Source organism: Sporothrix brasiliensis (assembly GCF_000820605.1).
Source record: "Sporothrix brasiliensis 5110 chromosome Unknown Cont15, whole genome shotgun sequence".
NCBI lineage: Eukaryota > Fungi > Ascomycota > Sordariomycetes > Ophiostomatales > Ophiostomataceae > Sporothrix > Sporothrix brasiliensis.
Genome location: NW_024467134.1, coordinates 2,154,651 through 2,176,359, shown reverse-complemented (window position 1 = coordinate 2,176,359; position 21,709 = coordinate 2,154,651). Strand labels below are relative to the sequence as shown.

Here is a 21,709-nt window from a genome sequence, read left to right as displayed (position 1 = left end):
TCTACTCATTATTTTTACTCCCTTCCAATAATTCGCATTGTTTTTATATTGCTTTCATCTTGTTCTCATCTCACTTATTTCTTTACACCTCTCTTCACGTGTCTGCTCCAAAGCAACTCTGCACAACCAGTCCACAAGACCATTTATTGCACCCATCCGCGCCCGTCACTCTTCAATGATGGCTACTGCTGCTCCGGTCTCGTCGTCGGCCGCCAGCCCCTTGTCACCGCACAGCCAATTTCGCACAGAGGGTTCTGCCGTCGAGAACGACGCATCCTCTTCGACCCCGACACCGCCGCTACGCGTCGTCAACGATCTGTTGGTCCGCCGCGTGAGGGAGGGTCCTCATTCCCCTTTCTTTGCCTACCCGGCCACGCCGCGGGGCAAAGACGACTACGTTCATCACACGGTCGGAGACATTGACCGCTATGCAGATGCCGCGGCCAGTCTGTATCTGCAGTCTGGCGTTGTTCCGCAGCATCCAAGTGCGCAAAAGGCCGAGGTTGTTGCACTCCTGGCACCTTCCAATGTAGACTACGTTGTGTCGATGTTTGCACTGTCGCGGTTGGGTTTTGCTGTGCTGTTGCTGTCGAACAGGCTGGCCACGGAGGCCATTGTTAACCTGCTGCAAAAGACGCAGTGTACTAAGATCATCGTGTCGCCTCATTATGTGACCGCGGCCGTTGAAGTTGCAGCTACCGCGTCAACAGCAAACGGCCAAGGGCATGGTCCCGTCTCTGTCTTTAGTCTCAGCGAGTACGGGCAGTACACCACGGTGTCCGCCCCGACCGATACGGCAGCAGCAGCGGCTGCTGCTGACAACCACGCACTGGTCGAGGCCGCTTGGCCGTCGTTTGCAACCATGCCGGCAGCCAGTCTAGCAACCCGGATTGCCTTTGTCATCCACTCATCCGGCTCGACGGGCCTTCCCAAGCCCATCTTCCAAACGCACGCGGCCTGTCTCGCCAACTACGAGAGCGGTATTCCATACCGCGCCTTTATTACGCTGCCGCTCTTCCACAACCACGGACTCTCGACGCTGTTCCGCGCATTATGTGCCGGCAAAGCCGCCGCCCTCTACAACGCCAACCTGCCGCTTGCCGGCAGCACGCTGGTGGCGTCGATGCGCACCGTCGCGCCCGAGAGTCTACACTGTGTGCCCTACGCGCTGAAGCTCATGGCCGAGGATCCGCGCGGTATCGACGCGCTGCGCGCGCTCAAGCTGGTCCTGTACGGCGGCAGCAGCTGCCCAGACGAGCTGGGCGACCGGCTCGTCGCTGCCGGTGTCTACCTTGCGGGCCATTACGGAGCGTGCGTTTTCCGTCCTTGCATGTCTTCGTCCTCCTTTATTGTTTTTGTCTTTTCTGCTCAGTTGCCTTCCCAAACGAACCCGCTGACGCTGACCGACAGTACCGAAATGGGCCAGTTAATGACGTCCTTCCGCGACCCGGAGATGGACAAGGAGTGGGCGTATATGCGACCCGTGCCGTCAGCCAAGCCGTTCTTGCGCATGGTACCGTTGGGTGCCGGTGCCGAGGGCATCGACACAACCTACGAGTGCGTCGTGCTCGACGGCCTGCCGTCCAAGGTCTTGTCCAATAGCGACGACCCGCCCAACTCGTTCCACACGCGTGACCTGTTTGCCAAGCATCCGACGATGCACGACGCCTGGAAGCACCTCGGCCGTATCGACGATCGCGTCACTCTGTTCAACGGTGAGAAGGTCCTACCCATCCCCTACGAGCACCAGATCCGCCAGCACGGTCTTGTGCGTGAGTGTGTCGTCTTTGGTGTCGGTCGCGCCGTTCCGGGCATCATGATCGTGCCAAGCGACAAGGCCGCCTCGTTGGCCTCGGAGAGCAACAACAAGCTGCTGCTGGATGCGCTGATGCCCGCCATTGAGGCCACCAACGCGCAGACTGAGGCGTTTGGTCGCATCTCGCGCGAGATGGTCGCGATCCTGCCAGCTGACACTGAGTATCCGTGCACCGACAAGGGCACTGTGATCCGGGCCGCCTTTTACCAGCGCTTTGCCGCTGAGATTGAGGCCGCATACGTCCGGTTTGAGGGTGCGGCCGGCGACGGCGCAAAAGTGACCGCATCGTCAAAGCCTCTCCTCACTCTAAGTGAGACCGAGGTCGAGAGATACCTCCTCGACCTCTTCACCAAGGCTCTTGGTGTCCCTGCTGATCGTCTGCAGGCCGACACAGACCTGTTTGACGCTGGCGTCGACAGTCTGCAGGCCATCACGGCCCGTGCCCAGATTTTGAGAGAGATCGACCTCGGCGGCCGCAAGCCAGGCCACAATGTCGTCTTTGAGCTGCCCAGCATCCGCCAGCTCGCCCAGCACTTTGTGGCGCTGCGGACCGGTAGTAATGGCGAACATGACAGCAACGACACCAGCGAGATCAAGGCCATGGACGAGCTGATTGCCAAGTACAGTGACTTTTCAGCGTTCGCCAAGTTCGACTCGACAACAACCAAAACACGTCACGGCGGTCCACAGACCGTGCTACTGACCGGCGCCACGGGCTCTCTGGGCGCACACATACTGCATCAGCTCGTCCAGAAGGACGCACAACAGGTGGCACGTGTCTACTGTCTTGTCCGGGCCCCGTCACGCGCCGCTGCCGAAGAGCGTGTCCAGGTGACACTTGTCGCCAAGGGCCTATCGCCGCTTCCACGGGACGAGCGCGTTGTCTGTCTGTCCGCCGATCTTAGCCAGGGCTCGCTCGGCCTTGACGATACGGTGCTGGCCGATTTCCGCGAGACCTTGACCACCGTCGTCCACGCCGCCTGGGCCGTCAACTTCAGCCTCGGCGTCCGCAGTTTCGAGTCCCACCACATCCGCGGCACGCGCAATTTGCTCGACGTCGCCCTCTCAAACGTGGGCGGCGGGCGGCCAGCCGCCCGTGTCTTCTTCTGTTCGTCCATCTCGGCCGCCGCTGGTGCGCCCCTCCCTGCCACCATTTCCGAAGGATACGTTACCAATCTCCACCACGCCCAGGCCATGGGCTATGCCCGCTCCAAGGTCGTCACGGAGCATATTGTGCGTGCTGCCGCCGAGCAGACCGGCATGACCGCGCGGGTCTTGCGTCTGGGCCAGATCATTGGCGACGCCGAGCGTGGCATCTGGAACACCTCCGAGGCCATCCCGCTGATTTTCCAGAGCGCCCGTACCACGGGCGCCCTGCCGGCATTGGATGAGACGCCGTCGTGGATGCCTGTCGATGCCATGGCACGCGCGGTCTTGGAGCTGTCTGGCTTGACGGGGCGGCCTGAAGAAGACGACGCCGACACCGGCGGCACCGTCGATCTGTCCACGGTCTACCAGGTCCAGAACCGCAACGTGTTCCGCTGGACCGACGACCTGCTTCCGGCTCTGCGTGCCGCCGGCCTCGAATTTGAGATTGTCCCGCAGCGCGAATGGGTGGCTCGCCTTCGCGCCTCCGACCCAGACCCACGCCGCAACCCAGCCATCAAGCTCATTGATTTTTATACTGGAAAGTACGACAACGACCGGCCTGGACGCGCAGGCCTTGTTTTCGATACGCACAAGACGGAGGCAGCGAGTGCCACCGTGCAATCCGGCTTCGACGTCATTGGGAGCGGGCTGGTAGCAACGATGGTGTCCTGGTGGAAGACGCAGTGGTAAAGTGTTACGAAGAGACGGGGCAGGTAGCGTATTCCCTCGAAGCAAGTGAACAATAGTCTGTATCTCGTAGACAGTTCGCATATTAGAATATGAGACTACTGGACTTATCGAAAAGACATACAACTTTACTTCGTAGCTCGCACACTGCGAAGGCCACGTGCACTGTGCATGCACCGTGCTGTTTATGACCTCATTGTCTTCCTCGTGTAATTCGTAGGCACACGTTGTCACCGGCTCACCCAATGCCTGCTAATGTGATCGTTTCGTCACACCGCGCTCAACCTCATGGGACTCGAGATTGTGCGGATAGAGCAATGTACGCGACAGCGTGCCTTCCCATCTGTACATCCGAGAACCAACTATGCAAAACAAACGGCAACCACACCACCAATTTCAAAAATTGCTTTCACATTTGTTCCTGCCGCTCCACCTTGCCAGGACTCCACTTGCCGCCAAAGCTTTTGTCCAGTCCCAGCCCTGGCGCCAGCTATGCCCCACCACAGAGCTTTTCCTGTTGTTGATGTGCGCTGTTGGCTGCTGGTCGCTCTTGCCTGGTCAAATCCCCGCCATTTTCTTTTCATGCTTTTCGCTCCTACTTTCCTCAACCGACCTCCCTCTCCCCTCACTTGTTGAGCAGATGCTCTTTCTCTTTCCCTCCCCCACTCTGTAGCTGGCGTGATTACGCCAAAACTAGAAAGAGCGACCATGTTTTTGCTCACCGCCAGAACTGCACATTCCTTTTCCCCATCACTTTTCATTCGCTTTTGTGCTTTTGATACAACCCATATCTTACTGATCACGCAGGAACAGACTTTTTTTATTAAACAAAAAAGAATGGCTACTCTTGCTAGGTCTGTTCCTGACGGGAGAAGCCGTGTATCGTATAGAAAGTGATATTCGTCAAAGGAGTGTCTGCTGCCTACGAGTGATTTAGCCCCGGCAGGTACGACGTTCACTGCGAGCTTCGGAAGGTGCCTCTCTGCATTACGACGCGACAGTCCCGCTCCCAAAAGCAGGAGCATGTGGCCATCCTAGAAGGGAGAAGTCACGGCCGGTTGGCGTAGGGAAACCGCTAATGACAATTAAAGAGAATAAACTAAAGTGCAACAATGGAACGGCAGGGACAACGAACAACACAGGAACAAACAATAGATATGAGAATAGATCTGAGAGGAACAGCAAACGTGAAAGAACGTGCGTGTCACAGTAGCAAAGCACGTCCCAAATCCGGCAGCCACGCTGCATGACAACGATCTGCCACATCATTAACCGCCCCAAACTTTAGTCCCAAGATTCGCTGTTTGTTGTCCTTGTCCAGCTGCGCTCCGACAGTCACCCGCACACACTAACGGCTGCGCGCGTGCTGCATAGTTTGCCCCCGTTGTCGACGCCTTATTACGCCGTTAGGTGTGCCCCGGTGCCTCATTGCCTCGCTGGCCCAAAAGCCCCTCATTGACCGTGTCCCGCGCCCCTGTAACTTACGTCTTCAAGCCAGTCCTGCGATCTGTGGCTCTTTGCTCTTTCCCTTTTTTGTTTGTTTTCTTTCCTGCACGACTGCATGACGCCACGAATGCCCTTTCCTAGACAAGGAACAGGATCAGCTTCCAGACAGAACGCCCGGTATTAGAGAAGGAACAAAGCGCAAATTGTTTCCAGGCGGAAGGAAGTCCCCAGCCTCCTACGATCGCCTCGACTCACCTCCTTCCACTACTTCCCTGGGGAAACGCAGGCCGAATATTCTTCCCCTCCGAAATTTGCAGTCTCCTTCTCCTCACCGGCAATCCGCTCTCCGCCTTGTTGCTGCAAGCAACTCCATCTCTCAATCTTGCTCGAGAGTTTTCGTGGTTCGTCTCTGCCTCGCGTCTTCTCTCAGCCCCGCCAACCTCGACTCGACCGCTACGATTCGAGACGCTGTCGCAGACCACCCCGGTCCCTAACAAACGTCGAGTTTTGCTGGCCCACGAACCACGGCCTCGTCTCCATTTGCCTCCTATCCCGACATTCTTTCTACAGCACGTTGTCTCAACGATCACGATCGCACCGTCAGTGGCTATTGTATCGTTGCCGTACAGCTTAGTGAGCATCGAATACCGAACCCTGGTCGTCCATGCCGCCCAGCCGAGCTTCCTAGCCGCAACGCCGACCAACGCAGCTTGAGCACGCACTAGAGACCCACGCAGACTCTCCTGTCCCAATTTACCAGCCACAGCCGTGCAAGAATCTTTTCTCGAGCGACCTCCAGGAAGCTCGATTTTATTTATTATTTTCTGATTCGCACAGTATCGATTTCTCCTTGGGCCTTGTTTTCTCGCCATTGGCCGCATCACTCGACCTCTACCCAACTCCGTGCTGCTCTTCATCTCCAGGCATCCAGCATCAGCATCCCCTACACTCATACACAGCAGCAAGAGCGTACATCAACTGCTGTATTGCCCAGTTCTGTTCTCGGGCCCATCCTCTCGAGGTTCTCCCTATCCCCCCCCCCTCCGTCCACCACGATGCCTTGCTTTAAGGGCATCGCGGTCAGCATCCATGCAAATGGTGCGCCGCTCCCCGAGCACGGCATCCAGAAACAGTCGCGTGTCTCCCGCATCAACAGCTACATCCCCGTCCCGCAGCCCCAGCTGTCCACCGACTCCGGCAAACCAGAGGCCGCCAAGTTCGCAATCTCCATCACCCTCCTCACACCGGGCCTGCCCATTCCATACTCCACGCCCAAGGCCTCCGATGCCAACCCCTATCCCAAGCCACACGTCGTCGGCGAGCTGCCTTCGTCCGGCAGCGACAGCAAGTTCGCCGGCATCGTCACCCCCTACATCCCCATGACCAACTCCGAAAACGAGACCATTGCCGCCTACATCTACTTTGACGGCCGCGCCAAGGAAGAAGTGGCCACGTTGTTGCGGCCTGGCGAAGAAACATGGGTTAACAGCCGCTGGGTCCAAGTTCCTGAGACAGAGGGCGGCGGCCTGGCTGAGCGCGAGTTCCTGTTCCGCGAAGTCGGCCTCGAGCGCTGGCTTAACGGCCTGGATCTTGAGGGACACGACGCCGCGGCCAAGCTGGAAAAGAGACGGCAGCGCTTCGAGAAGCGCCGGCGGAGGCAAGAGCTGCAGCAGAAGCAGCAGCAGCAGCAGCAGCAGCAGAATGGATCTTCCACAAATACGAGCAACCATCGCCGAAAGAGCAGCACGAGCCGTGACCTGCGGTACGGCGGCGCCGATGCGCAGTCACCTGTCGAGGCGCTTGAGGACGACGACCTTTCGGACGACTCTGTATCTTCCGACGACGAGCTCCCCGAGGCGACGGGCCAGATCAAGGTCGCCATGTTCCGTGTGCTGGCTTCCGGCGAGATCAAAAAGGGAGAGTACTCTCCACAGTTTGACGCACACGATGATGACGATGCCGAGGGTGGTGGCAACGGCGGGAGCGGGGTCGATGCCGACGTCGAGCACACGACGAGTTTCGCCAAGCCCAAGACCCTCGACCCCAAGACCATCTCGACACAGACCGTGACTGGCATCGACGGCCCGGACAAGCCCTACGCCGTCTTTACCTTTTTCTACCGCGGCGAGCGTACGTCAACCCACCAAAAACGAAAAACCGGACCTGCGGTGTACATTGCCCCCCCGTGGTATAAATTTTGACAATGTTGCTAACTGTCCCGCCCAGGCCAACTAAGTAAAATGGGCATCATCCCGTCCGCCAAGGGCGCGCAACAGACGGCCCCGGACGCCAAGCGCAAGTCTGCCCAGCTCGACTTCTCCAGTATTGGTCCGCTCAAGACAGCCGGCACCGTCGGCTTCTCGACGTTCCGCGACAACGACGCCGACCCTACACGCCAGAAGAAGACGGGCCACAAACGGAACGGCAGCGTGGCAAACACAAACGCCACCACGAACACCATGGACGAAGACAGTGACGACGACGATGACGACGACGACAAGATTCTGGGCAAGATGGACGATGCCGACGATAAGGATGGTGGCAAGTCGTCAGACAGGCTGGCGCCCGAGGACGCCCAATTCTCGGGTGAGCTGGCTGACGGTGTCAACCGCATTCGGGTCTTAGTTTTTTTTTTTTTTTTTTTTTTTTTTTTTTTTTTTTTCCCCTTTCGGCTGTAAGCATATTAATGTAAATGGGTCCCTGCTAACAACCCCTCCAGCTCAAGCGGCAACACTCTGTCGACCCTGACAGCGCAGCGGCTTCGTCCAACACCGCCCGGAAATCGCCGAGCACGGGGCCTTTTGGCGGCGAGCTGACACCGACCGAGGGAAGCGGTGCCACGCCGAGCGCCTCGGGCCTAGCATCTGGCGTCGCCTCGGCTGTGTCGGGCGGCGCAGGCGGCAGCGTATCAGGAGGCGACGGTTCTGTGCTCGGCACATCGGCCAATTCAGGGTCGCTGTATGGCAAGAGCCTGCCAGACGACTCCGTGATTGGCAGCCCGCTCAAGCGACACCGGGCCAGTGTAGCCGAGGGCTCCGAAGCCGACCCAAGATCGGTCTTCAATTCGGGTGCCTTCCCACCAGCACTCGGTGATATCCTGGCCAAGGCTGAGGCGGCATACAACCGACCTGGTCAGGCCGGCAGCCAAAGCGGATCGGGCCTGGGAGCCGCTTTGAGTGGATCGCTCGGCACGTCACCGTCACCAGCAGCAGCCGGTTCGGCCACAACAGCACCGCCGCTTAAGGAAGAGGACGAAGAGGAGTTATAGTTGCGCAAGACATCCACTCTTACTGGCATATCGATTTGACCTCTCTAGGCAACATTGCATACCCAAGCGCCCTTGTCAAAAGCAGTATCCATTCTTATGGGTTGTGTTTTACATTCTTGCTCTCTTTCATCTTTCATTACCATCATTTTTGGCCCCATTGGAGGTGTCTGGCGGTGCGGTTTTCTTGGGTTGTTTTTTTTTTCATGTTTTCTTTTTACATACATATACTACTTTTTGGCTCGTTCCCGTTTTGTTTTGTCTTGTGGCTTCTCTTGCTACGGCTCGAAGAGAACGAATCATGGTTATTTCGGGGCGGTGACAAAAGGAAGAGCATGAAGGTGGATTCGACAGTACGTGCTGAAGGAGAGAGACGAAGCTGTTATAAGAAGGGCGTTTGCCGTCTTGGCTTCGGCCAACCAAGTTTCCTGTTGTTGTCAAACATCTTTCCTTGTCCCTGTCTCCCATGACACCCTCCTGCTGTCTTCTCTTGTTGTTCAACTCTTCTCTTCTTCTTTCTATATTGTTTTTTCTGTGGTTGGTTATCGCGTATACACACGACGACAATGACGAAACGAATGGCAAAAGCTACCCTTTCACGATTGCGTGTGCTCTCTCTCCTTCTCCACCGCTTTGACTGCATTCGACTGCCGTTGGGCTCATACTGAGGACCCAGACTTCACGTGCTATCCTTCATCGACAGGGGGAGCAAAGCCTGGGCCTTGTAGGTGATTTATTACAAGGCAGGGGGCCATGTGTACGCTTTAGACACAATGGATATTAGCGTTGCCTTTTAACTTTGTCTATTGTTGCCAGACTAATGTGGTGCATGGATATCCTTTAACGTATGAAGTGAATTATAGCGCGGGGAGTAAAAAAACAAATCTAGTTAAATGGAGACATGCCCGCTCTGAATGTTGCCCGTATAATAATAATAACAAAAACGCACACATTATGATGACCACCGAGTAAGCCCAAGGTTCCAGAAAATTTAGAAGCCAGAACCCTCTACAAAAGCCCTTTCCTTTTCCAACTCCTCGTCGTAGATGCGCTCCACGCAGACGACTTTGGTCAACACAGGGCGGCGCGTCGACTCTGATGCTCTAGATACCGCTGTCGTCTCCAGTCGTGCCTGTCTCGCCGCGTGGATGGCCGTCTCGACGGCGGCACACCACATGAGGTTGTCGCGCGCGGCAGCGGGGGTCAAGTTGGCGGCGCGGCTGCGGAAGCGGCCGCGCAGCACCCAGGCAAGCTCAATCTCCAGTTGGCGCAGGGCAGCAAGGCGTGTGAACCCCTCGACCAAGACACTGCGGGCAGCCGCAGCGGCCTCGTCCGGAGTGTACGTGTACTCGTCGTCTTCTTTGGTGCCCTCGTCCCGCTCTGCGTTCATGTCGTACTGCTCCTCGGTAATGTTGAGGAGGACGCGCATGCCGTGCAGGCCGTTGGCCAGGGCGTCACAGAGGGCGAGCCATTTGGGCCCATCCATGATCTTGGGCCCGTCTTTCGAAGCGTCCGACCCCTCGGCCGCCACATACTTGGGATCCCGCTCGGGTCCCGTCCAGCCCATGTCGGCAACGCTCACGTCCAGCTCCAGCCGCACGTGGCGCAGGCAGTCGCGCTGCCAGGGCTGCAGGAGCGGGATGCCGCCACCTACGTTGCCCGGGTAGGACTGACTACCGAGCACAATAAAGGAGTGAGCAGTCGACAGGCCCGAGCAGAAGAGACGCACAAACACAAACTCGCTCGTCTCAAAGGCGATGGTGCGGGCCTCGCGGTAGACCTGGCGGCAGCTGACGAGCAGGCCGACAGGCAACGCACGGCCAACGGGGCGGTACGAGGCGAGCAACGGGACGTCGTCAAAGACTGTACTCTTCTGGTCTCGATGGTCTTCTTGCGGGGTCTCGTTGGTCGGCGGCTTCGGTCTTAGCCGCCGAAAGTGCAGCGGCCTTTGGTGCTCGTTGCTGGCAAACATGTTCATAAACATGATACCGTCACCCGGGCCAAAGTGCTGCGGGCTGTCGAAGAAGTAGGGCGGCATACAGTGGAAGAGCGTGCTCGAGACGGACATGGCAGAGTCGTTGGTGGTTGTTGCTGCAGTGGCCGTCGAGCCTGGCTTTCGGTCAACCGTGCTCAGCAGCAGAACCCAACGGTAGATCTGAAGGCGGATTTCGAGGGGCAGGTGGAGCAGTGGCGCGTGTTCCTGCGAAACCAAGGGTGCTGGTGATATCTGTGTCCTAGTATAGGAGCTGCCAATCTCTTGTGGTTGCGTGTCTGCTTCAGTATGTGAAGGCAGTGATGCTTCATGAGAAGTCAGTGTTTTGACGTCCGTCTCTCCCGTGTAGTCCCCATCCGGTGACTTCCATGGCTGGGATTTCCGTCGTGTGGTAGAAGCGCTTCGTTTCACCCGTACTCCCGTGGCCTCGTCATAGTCGTCACCAGCGGCAGTAATCTTATACGCAGTTGACGGCGTCGACGTCACAATTTGAGACGTTGTGAGGCCGCCGCCAGTCCGGGTTTCCTCGGCATAGGCAGCACTAGCAAACAGCATTTCGCCCATTGTGTCGTGCGGGGTGTAAACAAAAGCCTGCGAGAAAATCGGGCAAAAAGCAATGGGCAGAAGAAAACAAGACGATGCTGTTGAAAGAAGGAAGGGAAAGGGGGAGGGTACGAGAAAGATGATTGAGCAACATGCAAGAAAGAGCCACGACTGGGGCGCTGTTGATTTGTTTAGCGGCACAGTGAGATTCCCAAGTTCTCGCTTTGAATTGTCGTCGTCGTCGTCTGACGTCTTCTCGTTCCATTTTGCACGTCGTAATTGTCCGTTATGTAGTTATGCCGCCTGCGCCAAACTGCAACTCTTACACTTCTCACTCCCTTCACACCCCGTCAGGTAGTCTGAACCGGGTTAAGGTCCATGGCCGTCATCCCAAACCAAATCTGATTCGACGAAAGACGACCAGAGACGGGTCTAACGCCAACTTGTCACTTTCTTCAATCAGCAGTGGCGGGTGAGAATCATCATCCGTGCTGTATGGGTCCATTGGGCTGAAGATGGGGGAAGCAGGTGGTGGAGGCGAAGAGGGGAATCAAACTATCGAATTTGGATAGACGCCTGGTGGCTGTTGACTGATCGCACGCGTTGGTAGCGAGGTTTGTTTTGCGCGTCATCTCACCAAAGTGGATGAGAGAAGAAAAGGGGCAGAATGGCGGTTGGCGTCAGATTCTGGGACGAGATTGTCCGAGTAGTTGCCCCCAATGCGGCTGAGGAAGGTGCAAAGTCTCGTCAAGTTGCAGGAAGGTGCGCTTGGGCGCTCTGGCGAGGAAAGACCGATCCAGGGATTGCGAGCCAAATAAGCACTGCTTTCTGACATCACGCACGAGAACAGGGCTGACAGCATTTTCCAGTGAGAGTCCCAATCAGCGATTTGACAAGTTCAATGCCGAAGATTCTTGGAACCAAGGCGAAAAAGACCAACGGGAAGGGGGCGCCTGCGACTTTGGCCGAGGAGAAAAAGCACAAGCACACGACGTCTGATCATTTACGGAGGACGAAAGAAAGCCTCCCTTCCCAGCAAAGGTGCAGACCCGATAACTACGACGGACGGCCTGGTACTGTCGAAGCCGGGAACAAGATACATTAATCTCAATTTGCCGGTATGCGAGACACTCTCAAACGAACTTACATGCACATGCGGCTTGTTTCTTTCCAAGCATATTGAAGCCATATAAGTCTTGTTTTAGTAGGTGCCTGAGAGTGCCCGGTAGTGCCTGCCGCGCCCAACGTCCGCTGCAGTTCAAATCGGCTCGACTTGCACTCCTTCCCAATACAGGTCCCCACGTCGTCGGTCGTCGTACCTTCGATAATTATGCGTTATGCATCTGACGCAACTGCCCTATAACACAGCACTCACACACGTCTTTTGGTTTTCCGTGATTACATCCAGTACGACTTTTTGGTATTCGAATCAGGTGCACTTATGAACCACACAATACGACACCAGCAGAGGGAGGAGACACGTCGTAAGCTGTTAGAGCGGTTGTAAAGAAAACTGCATGTTCAACTCGAACATCGAATCATTGGGTATTGTTTGTACAGCCTGTAGTCTTCTGCCCTTTTCCCGTCTTCCGTACTGCTTCTCCGTCACATTCGTCGCTGGGCTGCCGCTGCTGCTGCTGCCCGCTGCGACTCAATCTCAACGTACCGCGGCAGGTCTGTGTCGCCACGCGCCGCCAGCCACAGCAGCACTTCAGGCTCCGCGGCCGGGCCCGCTGGTGGTTGCTGGGTTGCTTGTGCTGCTGCTTGTGTTTGCGGTTTCGTCGGTGGTGCACCGTCGTCAATCATGATGACCTCGTCGTCATCGCCCTTTGGTTCGTCCTCGTCGTCCTCGTCGTCGTCCTCGTCCTCGTCCTCGTCTTCCTCGAGCGACCGCCGAAGCCCGGTCCGCACATTCTCCACGCCCATCTCTCGCTCCTGTTTCGTGTACACATCGGGTGCCTCTTCGCGGATAAACCGCCCCAGGCGGTCCATGCACCACCGCCGCGTCTCGTACCACACGTCGCCCAGCCCAAACGGCTCGCGCGGGCCGTTGTCGTTGTCCGAGTCGTCGCCGTCTTCGTCTTCCTCGTCTTCCTCGTCTTCCTCGTCCTCATCTTCCTCGTCCTCGTCCTCGTCGCCGTCCATGCCGCCGTGCCGCCGCCCTCGCCGCCGCCCTTTGGCCCCGAGCGACTCGGCAAAACTCGTCCGTCCAATGCCCCGCGCCGCCGCTGTCTCGCGCGCCCGCTCCGCAACCTGCTCCACATCCGGCTCCAGCTTCTTGCGGAGCAGCGACGTCAGTATTTGCTCCTCGGTCCGGCCCGGGTACATGGGGTCCGGGTGCACGACGATGCGCCGGAACAGCTCGGCATGCTGGGCCATCACTTCGTTGAGCGACGCCAGATTCTGCTGGAGGACAAACGACGATGCCTGGATGGACTCGGGTGTCGGCAGCAGGCTCGAGTCCACGCCGTCGCCGCGGCCGCCGCCCATGAGGACATCGCCTTTGAGACGCTGCACGCTGTTGGTGAGCTGGTAGAGCCGCGCACGGACCGTGTCGATGGCCTTGAGGTCCTCTTGTGTGAGGCCGAGGGCCGTGTCGTCGGAGTCCATCGTGGGTAAGCAGGAGTAGCGGACTAGAGGAATAGGCGGGTGGAGGAGGGTATCGTAGCGAGAAAAGAGTCGTGAGGGTAAGGGAAAGTCGTGTAGAGTCGTGTAGAGTTGAGCCGAAGAAGGAAGCTACGCGACGAAGCACTGAATTGGCCATTCATCGCTGGGTGGGGAAGGAGCCGAAATAGTGGGGCGCCTCCACCACCAACATCAAGCACGTCTCAACCAACCACTGACGTTGCACTAACATCACCTTGCAACGTCAGTTCCACGACATACTACTCCAACGTCTGTCGTACACCCATATATATGGCTTACAACATTCGCATTTCCCTTCATATATAGTATTTATATGACAATTGTTTGATTGAATTTGTAACTAAACTAATCATTTCTCATGTGTCGCGTTTGATAAAATGAAAGAAAGGCAACATTGCAGAGGCCATGCCGAGAAAGGTAATAAAAAGGTAGGAGACAAAAGTGTTGACAGATCAGACAAACTTGCTTTTGGGCCTCAGAGCTCAGTCATTAGCCTACGTACGTGCATCCTTGCCCCACCGATCAACCGGCGGGAAGCGTGCCATGCGCTCCAGATCGTCCAAGTCCATGTGCGAGCGAATGTACTTTTCGCGCCCGTCGTCGTGCGGGTCGTAGTCCCAGCTGGTGAACTTGCCCGTCTTGAGCGCCGGCCACACCAGCTGCCGCTGGCGCTGCGACTGGCGCACCGCCTTGGTGATGGCGTCCATGTCCCAGCGCTCGGCGGCCTCGGCCTCAAACGCGGTGAGAACCTGCCGGGCTACCTCCTCTTCCGCCGTGAGCACGGCACCCAGCTCCGTCTTCTTCTGCAGCGCCTTGGCGAGGTCGATCAGCTCATCAGGATCGGTCTGCAGGTTGAAAAGCTGCACGCCGTCCGACGGGCAGATGACAAACTTGTACGCGCCACGGCGGATCATCATGAGCGGGGCCACAGTGCCCTCGCCCGTGTATTCGGCGATGACGGTGTCCGGACCGCCGTCGCGGTTCTGCAGATGCGGCAGCAGCGACTGGCCGTCCATCGGCAGGTCCGGGTGCGGCGTGGCGCCCGTGAGATCGCACATGGTCGGCAAAATGTCGAGCGTCGACACGTTCTGCGAGACACGGTGGGGCTTGATGGAGTTGGCGTTGGCCTCCTGCCCCTCGCCGCCGTTGACGCCGATGCCGGGAGGGTGGTGGATGAGGAAGGGCACGCGCACCGAAGATTCAAAGTACGACATCTTATACCAAAGTCCGCGCTCGCCCAACATGTCACCGTGATCGCCGCTGAAAATAACAATGGTGTCGTCAGCCAGATCGCAGTCCTTCAGGATGCCCAGCAGGCGGCCGAGACAGTCATCGACATAGCTGACAGCGCCGTAGTAGGCGCGCTTGGCGCGCTTGACCTGCTCGTCCGTGAATTCCTTGTCCCACAGGTCGCACACCTTGAGGAGACGCTTGCTGTGCGGGTCCTGGTCCTCCTTGGGGATGTTGACCTTGGGCATGTCAATGTCGACGCCCTCGTACATGTCCCAGAACTTGCGGTGGATGGTATAGGGGTCGTGCGGGTGCGTTAGCGAAACCGTCAGACAAAACGGCCGGCGCGTCGACGGGTCCGCCCGCACATAGTCATATAGGTACTGCTCCGACCGGTACATGACCTCATTGTCATAGTCCAGCTGGTTGCTGCGCACGCAAACACCGGCTTGCTCAATCGAGCTGGCGTTGTGGTACCACTCGAGCCGCGTGTCCGGCTTGTCCCAGTTGACGACCCAGCCGAAGTCGCCGGGGTAGATATCGCTCGTCAGCCGCGTCTCGTAACCGTGCAGCTGGTCGCCAATAAAGTGCATCTTGCCCGCGAGTACGGTGTGGTAGCCTTGAAGGCGCAAGTAGTGCGCATATGTCGGAATGTCACTGCCAATCTGTGCGCCGTTGTCGTAGGCGCCAATGCCCATGGGCAGGCGGCCAGTGATCATACTCATGCGCGAAGGTGCGCAGAGGGGCGACGGGCAGTAGGCCGAATCGAACTGGACAGACTTGGCTGCCAATGCGTCCAGGTTGGGCGTGATGATTTGCGAGTTCGGGTTGTACATCTTCAGCTGGGGCGCTGCCAGCTGGTCAGCCATGACGTACAGAATGTTGGGCTGCTTACGTGTCGGCTTGGGCGGCGCCTGCGGGCCCGTGGACGAGGCGACGGGCGCGGAGGCGGAGGGTGCGGTGGCGCCGACGGCCGGCGACGCAGGCATCGAGTTGAGATCCGGGGCCATGGCGTTTCCCCGAACGCTGTCGTTGCGTATGAGTATGGGTTTGAGGTTGAGCGTGGGTGTGTCCTGTGTAAGTAACAAGTCTTGTCTCGTTGCCTCCTGTCAGACGAGAACAACGATAAAAATAGCGAGGCTGTCACGAAGACAGAAATATAAAATGTTTTCTTTTCTTTAATGTATGAACTGAGCCACACGTGAACAGGCAAGACAAGAAACGAGAAAACAATGCGGAAAGCAACAAGAGGAGTGAGACTGGTGAGAGGCGAGCGTGAGAGAAGGAAGAGGTGCGAGTCTGCCGCCGTCGGTACAAAAAATAACGTGATGGAATAACGCGGGGGACGTATAGATGAAGAAGGATAGGAAGGAGACGATGGGCGAATGTGTAATACAGAAACAAGAAACAGAAGAAAACGAAGAAGAAAGGAAAGGTAATCTGTACAAAATAGATGTCAAGACCTTTTCCCTGTCCCTTTTTTCCGTTTTGGCCACAACCACAAATCCCTTGACCGCTGAGCCCCAGAATGCACAAAAAATGGAACTCGTAATAGACGTCGAAAGGTCTGACGAAACTACCAACGACGTCGACACGAATGTAACAACAAAGCAAATAAGCTGCAGGAAGCAACGTATAGTCCAAGAAATCCGAATTTGCAATACAATGCAGCTTGCACCACAAGTAATCACAAGCACGCAATGTCGACGGGATCGTAGGTGTAGCGATGGTGCAATCGACACTAGCAGGAGGAAGACAGGAAAAAATAAGGCCCAAGGGATGCGGCGCGGCGGATATAAATACGTACTGTGACACACTCAAGGACAAACCAAGAAGGACGCCAACGAGCGGCTAGACGCCGACAAAGAAGGGGTGTTACGACACTGAGGCCGATTGTCAGGGTCCCACAACCCACTGGAGGCTCGCTGCGAGGAATCGCTGGAACGCTAAACTCTCCCGGAACGTCCGACGATTGGCCAGCGGCCCCTTAGGCTCGGAAAGAGTAGCATTGTGGACGCAAGTGGCGGGCAAAAAAAGAGTCGAGTCAGTGTAGCGTGTTATTTGGTGTGTATGAGTCGTGATAAAAAGGAGGGGATGTTTGGGGTTTGCCAGATGCAAGGGTTTGTTTATGTTGTCTTAGTCGGTTGGGGTTTCTGTATCGGGCAGGAACGAGGTGGAGAACGAGGGGCATGGGCAGACTGTCTAGAGAAGGTGATGCCAGCAAAACTGCGAGAACGGAAAGAGCCACACATAGTACTACTGGGACATCACGAGGCACAAACAGAAGGAAGCAACTGATGGCGATCGCAGTTGCCGCCGAAGAGAACGTACGGTGAAGTGATCGTCTACCGAAGGAAAGAGCTCACGTGGACTTCAAAATTTTGCGATGCAAATTGCCCAAACTGGCTTCGGTGACAGAAAACAAAGAAAAGATTGGCAGGCAGCCAAGCAGACCAAACAGCCACCGCCAGAAAAGAGCGATCAGGGCAAAAATGTGAACACGCGACCGAGCCGACCAGCCCGTGAGCAATTTCCTTGTCGGGTCTGGTCTGGGCAGGAGCGGTCCGCCACTCTCTTTCCTGGACAAATCGCACACCAAGACAGAGCGAACACAAAAATGAACGCCGTTCTAACCGGAGAAGTTTGCGGACCGTTGCGACGTACGAAATACAGACTCCCCCAACACAATCGCAACCACATGATTTCCTCGGGGGCTTTTCTGGCAATGTGCACGACGTCGCCCAACTAGACTCAACTAGGTATGATCCAGGGTCCATTCACGGACTGGCACCCACTTCGTCTCCCGTCGCCCTGCAAGCATTGCTCATCAACTCGAAGACCGATCGACGCGGACATTGGGTGCGAACGATTCATTTAACGTAACAACCGTCGGATGTGCTAAGCCTGTGGGTATGAAGGGGTGGAAGCGAAAAGATTTTCACCGCAGCCCGGTGTACACATGGGGATATGAAAGCAGATATGCAACCAGCCATAATTCCCTCTTCGCCTGGTGATGGATAAGAACAGCTGATGCCGTTGGACGCCGTGGCGTCGTCAGTATGACATTGCATACTCTGTGCATGCCTTTAGATACTTCGTGTCAGACAACAGACGGCGTCCACGGCGAAAGAAGGTTGAGCAACAATATCAAATCCCGAAAGCACATTTTTATTACAAGTACAATAAATATGACACATAGGAAAATTTGGTGAGCCCGTGTCGCCTGCTGCCAATAACGAATGAATGACCAGTCCAGTCCTCTCCCGTCCAGGCCCGTCCTGTGTCTAATGTCCCAGTACCCGGTTGTCCATTCCTTGTTCGCACCCCCGCATTAGCCAACCCCGAATCTCTCGGCCCTCTTCCGACTTCCGTCTTCCGTCTACCGGTCTCCGATAAAACTCGCACTGCCCACAGCCCTCGCCCACGTCACGCTCACTTCTTCGACGACTTATTACCCTTGTTGTTCTTGGACGGGGTCGGCGTGGCCGAGGCGGACGACGTGCTGCCCGCCGTCTTGACGCCCGACTTGGACGGCGCGTTCCAGTAGTACACCATCTGCGCGGCCAGCACCGCGTTCAGCGCAAAGCCGGCCACGAAGCTGTAGAGGATCAGCTTGTCGTCGACCTCCTGGAGCGTCGTGAAGATGCGCGACAGCGAGCCGGCCAGGTAGTTGAACACGGTAAAGGCGCTGAGCTGGCCTGTGCCGCCCTCCTGCCAGATGGCCACAATCTGCGGGATCTTGCTGGCCACGCCGAGCGCGCCAGCGCCGGCCTGGAGGTAGCCGAGCTGGGTCGCGTCAACGGACAGCGCGGTGCCCTCGGCCAGGCCAAAGAGGGCCGTGGCGGCCACGGCGAGAACGCCGGCCAGCAGCGCCGCCACGGCGCCACGCCCGCTGTAGTGCAGCACGAGCAGCGTAATGGCAATGTTCTGCACGAGGATGAAGGCCGTCTCGCCGTAGGTGCTGAACGGGAAGCCGTTGCGAACGTTGTAGGCCAGCGACACGAGGTAGCTGGTGGTCTCGAGCAGATACGACAGGAAACTGACGCCGGCGGCCGAGCGCGAGCGCACTAGGTTCAGGATCTGGGGCACCTTGACGACCGCCGACGCGGCCACGATGCCGACGCCCAGGCCCTTGGACACGGCCAGCTTGATGCAGTCGACATTGGTCTCGTCGACATCGAGAATGAGCGCCTTGTAGCAGGTGTCGCCAAGCAGGCCGACGCCAATATCGCGGATCGGCGCCGGCAGATTGTGCGTCACCGGCTGGATAAGGGACCGAACGGAGTCCATCGTGGGAGTTGGGCGTGTAGTCTGGGTGACGAGCAGTCGAATGGGAGAACGGAGCTCGAAGACGGGTCGGGTCGTCGTAAACAAAAGGGTGACACTCTGCCGAGAGGACAAGATTTCCGGGTCGCAAGGAACAGCTGTGGACGGGCGGAATCTGGGATCTTGGAAACCGGGGTGGTGCAGATGGCTAATTGGTAAATTACGTCGCAAATTGGATGGAAGTGTCGTAAGTCGCTGCCGACGGCGCGCCCAAGTATTGGGGACACCCTGGCGCGTCGAGCTACTCTTAACGCCCAGACGTAGTTCTTGTGATGCGTGGTCGCGTGATACGTCATGTGACTCCCTTATGCTTGTTTTCTGCCTCGTTTGGTTTCTGTACAACTGGGGGATCAATCTTTGTTGTACGTATGTCGTATTACAAAACGAGCTCTTGATCTAAGAAAGGATGAGTTTCAATAATCCTTTGTTCAGGCTATATGTCAGCGTTATTGAGGTGCGATCCTTACATTGCCTCCGCTGTATAAATGCCTAGAGCTAGTACCTCCTTCCTCCCTCCTTCCTCTTCCTCTGTAGACGTCACCCGAGGCGCACTTTCCTCTTCAAAAGCAGTCGTCTAAGTCTCTCCCGTCCGTCTTTCACCACAGTATGCTTCAAGCGATTTGGGCCCAACCCATTTTGGCGCAATCCACTTCCGCCTCACATGCAGTTTTGCCCACGCTTCGCCGTCGCTGGCATAGCCGGCATACTGACAGCACAGCGGATAACACACGTGTTCCTCATCGAAGTTGACTCCATTCCGGAGATGCCTGACAAGGACGGCCCAGAACATCCTGGGACTACACAAGGAGGTTGAGGGTGGAATGCTGCAATGGCGCCCGAGGATCGTCCCACACCGAAGCAGCCGCCCGAAGACCCATGGCTGCAGCAGCGCAAAGTCGTAGAATAGTGACGATTAATCAGACGTTTTGATCCCAGATGTAAGATGCAGACGACACGATAACATGCCTCTTCTCGTGGTGTTTTACGTCGTTTGTGGGACTTCTTTACGGGTTGCCTTTGGATCCCTGTCAACTGCACCTCTGAACAGTCTAGACGACTTCGTGTTTGTCTTGACACAGTGGTATATTTGGTATCCTCATGCTCAAAAACGCGAAATACAATGTGTTCTCCAAGTTGCCAAACAAAATCCTGCTTCGACCTTCTCCCTTGGCCCTTAGTCTCCCGTGTCCAGCTCCAGGTCGAGCTGCACACCGTTGGTGACACCATAGTCTTCGAGCGTCAAGTGGTCCTTGAAGGGCCGCTCACCCTGCCGCCGCAGCATGATCTCACTCGGGTCCCGACCGATCCGCGCTGCCACCATCACCTTGAACTGCCGGATCAGGTCCGAGCCCATACACGGGATCGCCGTCTTGGATCCCAGGCGGTCGTTGACGTGCACAATCATAAACTCTGGTGGTGGAGCTGGTGCCCGTGGCTTTTTCTTCTTCTTTTCTTTGTCCTTGCCGCCAGACGACGTAGCCTTGTCTTTGCTCTTTTCGCCATCTCGACCGTCGCGATCCCGTCGTGGCGACCGGTCGCGCTCCTGCCGGTCAAACCCGCGATCGAATCCACGGTCGACTCCACGATCGCCCTCGCCCTCGCCGTCATTGTCCCGTTTCTTCTCCTTCACTTTGAACCCGCCACCGGACCGCTTCTTGGGCTTGGGCCGGTCGTCTGCCCAGCTCTTGCCATAGTCTGCGTCGACGTCGGCGTTGCCACCATCGTCCTGTCTCGAAGGCGCATCCCGGTCCTCGTCTCGGTCTCTGCCCCGATCGCGCCGGTCGTAGCGGTCAGCCCGGTCCCGATCGCGGTAGTGGTCGTCACGGGGGCTGTCACGGTAGCGATCGCGGTTGTTGCGCCCGCTTCTGTCCCTGTCGTAGCGATCGCTGCGCTCGCGGGCTGGTGACTGGCTGCGGCTGGGCCGTTTTCGACGCTCCGGGTCGGGCGACCGAGGTCGCAAAGTCTCCGTATCTCCCATGAAATGAATGTAGTTGATTGTGTGCAAATGGGAGTTGGAATAAGAAAGGATGGTTGTCAAGGAACGTCCAGGTTAGCTCGCTGGGCCGTCGCGAGGCAACGAAAAGGCTGAAGGCTGGCGTTGAGCGCTGGAGCTAGCGTGGGGCAGCAAGCTCTAGTTTAATTCAGCGCAAAACATAATTCGGTCACGTGAGGATTTCATTTCATCCCATGACATATTGTAATCAAAACTCAAACTCACTCTCCTCATACGACTTACCACGCGCCATGTTGTACTTCGGCCTGTCTGAATTTCACAGCCATTCTCATCACCCAAAAGTCGTTGCATGAAACACAATGGTGACATCTTAATATTACTCGTAACACTTTGTCGACCTCCACATAAAATGCACTGCGACCTAGATACCGGAAATTCTATTACAACGTTTTTGCTCTCTTAGGAGGCCGTGTTTCGTTTTCTTTGTGTGGTGTGCTCTTTGCCCCCTTCCGCAACTAGGCGTGCGCAGTTTCAGAACAAACAACGACAGGCAAGAGAAAAGAATAGGACGTAAAACGTAAAAAACCAAGCCACCACAGGGAAGCGGGAAGCGGGAGGAGTACAGCAAAAAAAGAACGCCTGACACTGACACGT

At 56.8% G+C, this 21,709-nt stretch overlaps 7 protein-coding genes across 7 annotated transcripts; 2 read left to right on the top strand and 5 right to left on the bottom strand.

The window, feature by feature from the left end:
• Positions 1–178: 178 nt before the first annotated feature.
• Positions 179–3,655, top strand: SPBR_05542 (uncharacterized protein; the record flags this gene model as incomplete). Its single annotated transcript, XM_040763805.1, has 2 exons — positions 179–1,311; positions 1,411–3,655. 2 exons carry the CDS (start codon positions 179–181, stop codon positions 3,653–3,655), a joined length of 3,378 nt encoding a protein of 1,125 aa, XP_040622377.1.
• Positions 3,656–6,153: 2,498 nt separating this feature from the next.
• Positions 6,154–8,366, top strand: SPBR_05679 (uncharacterized protein; the record flags this gene model as incomplete). The annotated part of the gene is made up of 3 exons (XM_040763942.1): positions 6,154–7,228; positions 7,325–7,716; positions 7,818–8,366. The coding sequence occupies 3 exons, from the start codon at positions 6,154–6,156 to the stop codon at positions 8,364–8,366; spliced, it is 2,016 nt and encodes a 671-aa protein (XP_040622376.1).
• A 988-nt stretch (positions 8,367–9,354) lies between these two features.
• On the bottom strand, positions 9,355–10,920 carry SPBR_05872 (uncharacterized protein; the record flags this gene model as incomplete). Its single annotated transcript, XM_040764135.1, has 1 exon — positions 9,355–10,920. The coding sequence occupies one exon, from the start codon at positions 10,918–10,920 to the stop codon at positions 9,355–9,357; it is 1,566 nt and encodes a 521-aa protein (XP_040622375.1).
• A 1,584-nt stretch (positions 10,921–12,504) lies between these two features.
• On the bottom strand, positions 12,505–13,509 carry SPBR_06074 (Mediator of RNA polymerase II transcription subunit 8; the record flags this gene model as incomplete). The annotated part of the gene is made up of 1 exon (XM_040764336.1): positions 12,505–13,509. One exon carries the CDS (start codon positions 13,507–13,509, stop codon positions 12,505–12,507), a length of 1,005 nt encoding a protein of 334 aa, XP_040622374.1.
• Positions 13,510–14,039: 530 nt separating this feature from the next.
• Positions 14,040–15,785, bottom strand: SPBR_05792 (uncharacterized protein; the record flags this gene model as incomplete). The annotated part of the gene is made up of 1 exon (XM_040764055.1): positions 14,040–15,785. One exon carries the CDS (start codon positions 15,783–15,785, stop codon positions 14,040–14,042), a length of 1,746 nt encoding a protein of 581 aa, XP_040622373.1.
• A 2,422-nt stretch (positions 15,786–18,207) lies between these two features.
• On the bottom strand, positions 18,208–19,065 carry SPBR_06133 (mannose-P-dolichol utilization defect 1; the record flags this gene model as incomplete). The annotated part of the gene is made up of 1 exon (XM_040764395.1): positions 18,208–19,065. One exon carries the CDS (start codon positions 19,063–19,065, stop codon positions 18,208–18,210), a length of 858 nt encoding a protein of 285 aa, XP_040622372.1.
• Positions 19,066–20,275: 1,210 nt separating this feature from the next.
• On the bottom strand, positions 20,276–21,347 carry SPBR_06049 (ubiquitin-like protein; the record flags this gene model as incomplete). The annotated part of the gene is made up of 2 exons (XM_040764311.1): positions 20,276–21,072; positions 21,338–21,347. The coding sequence occupies 2 exons, from the start codon at positions 21,345–21,347 to the stop codon at positions 20,276–20,278; spliced, it is 807 nt and encodes a 268-aa protein (XP_040622371.1).
• Between the last annotated feature and the right edge of the window lie 362 nt (positions 21,348–21,709).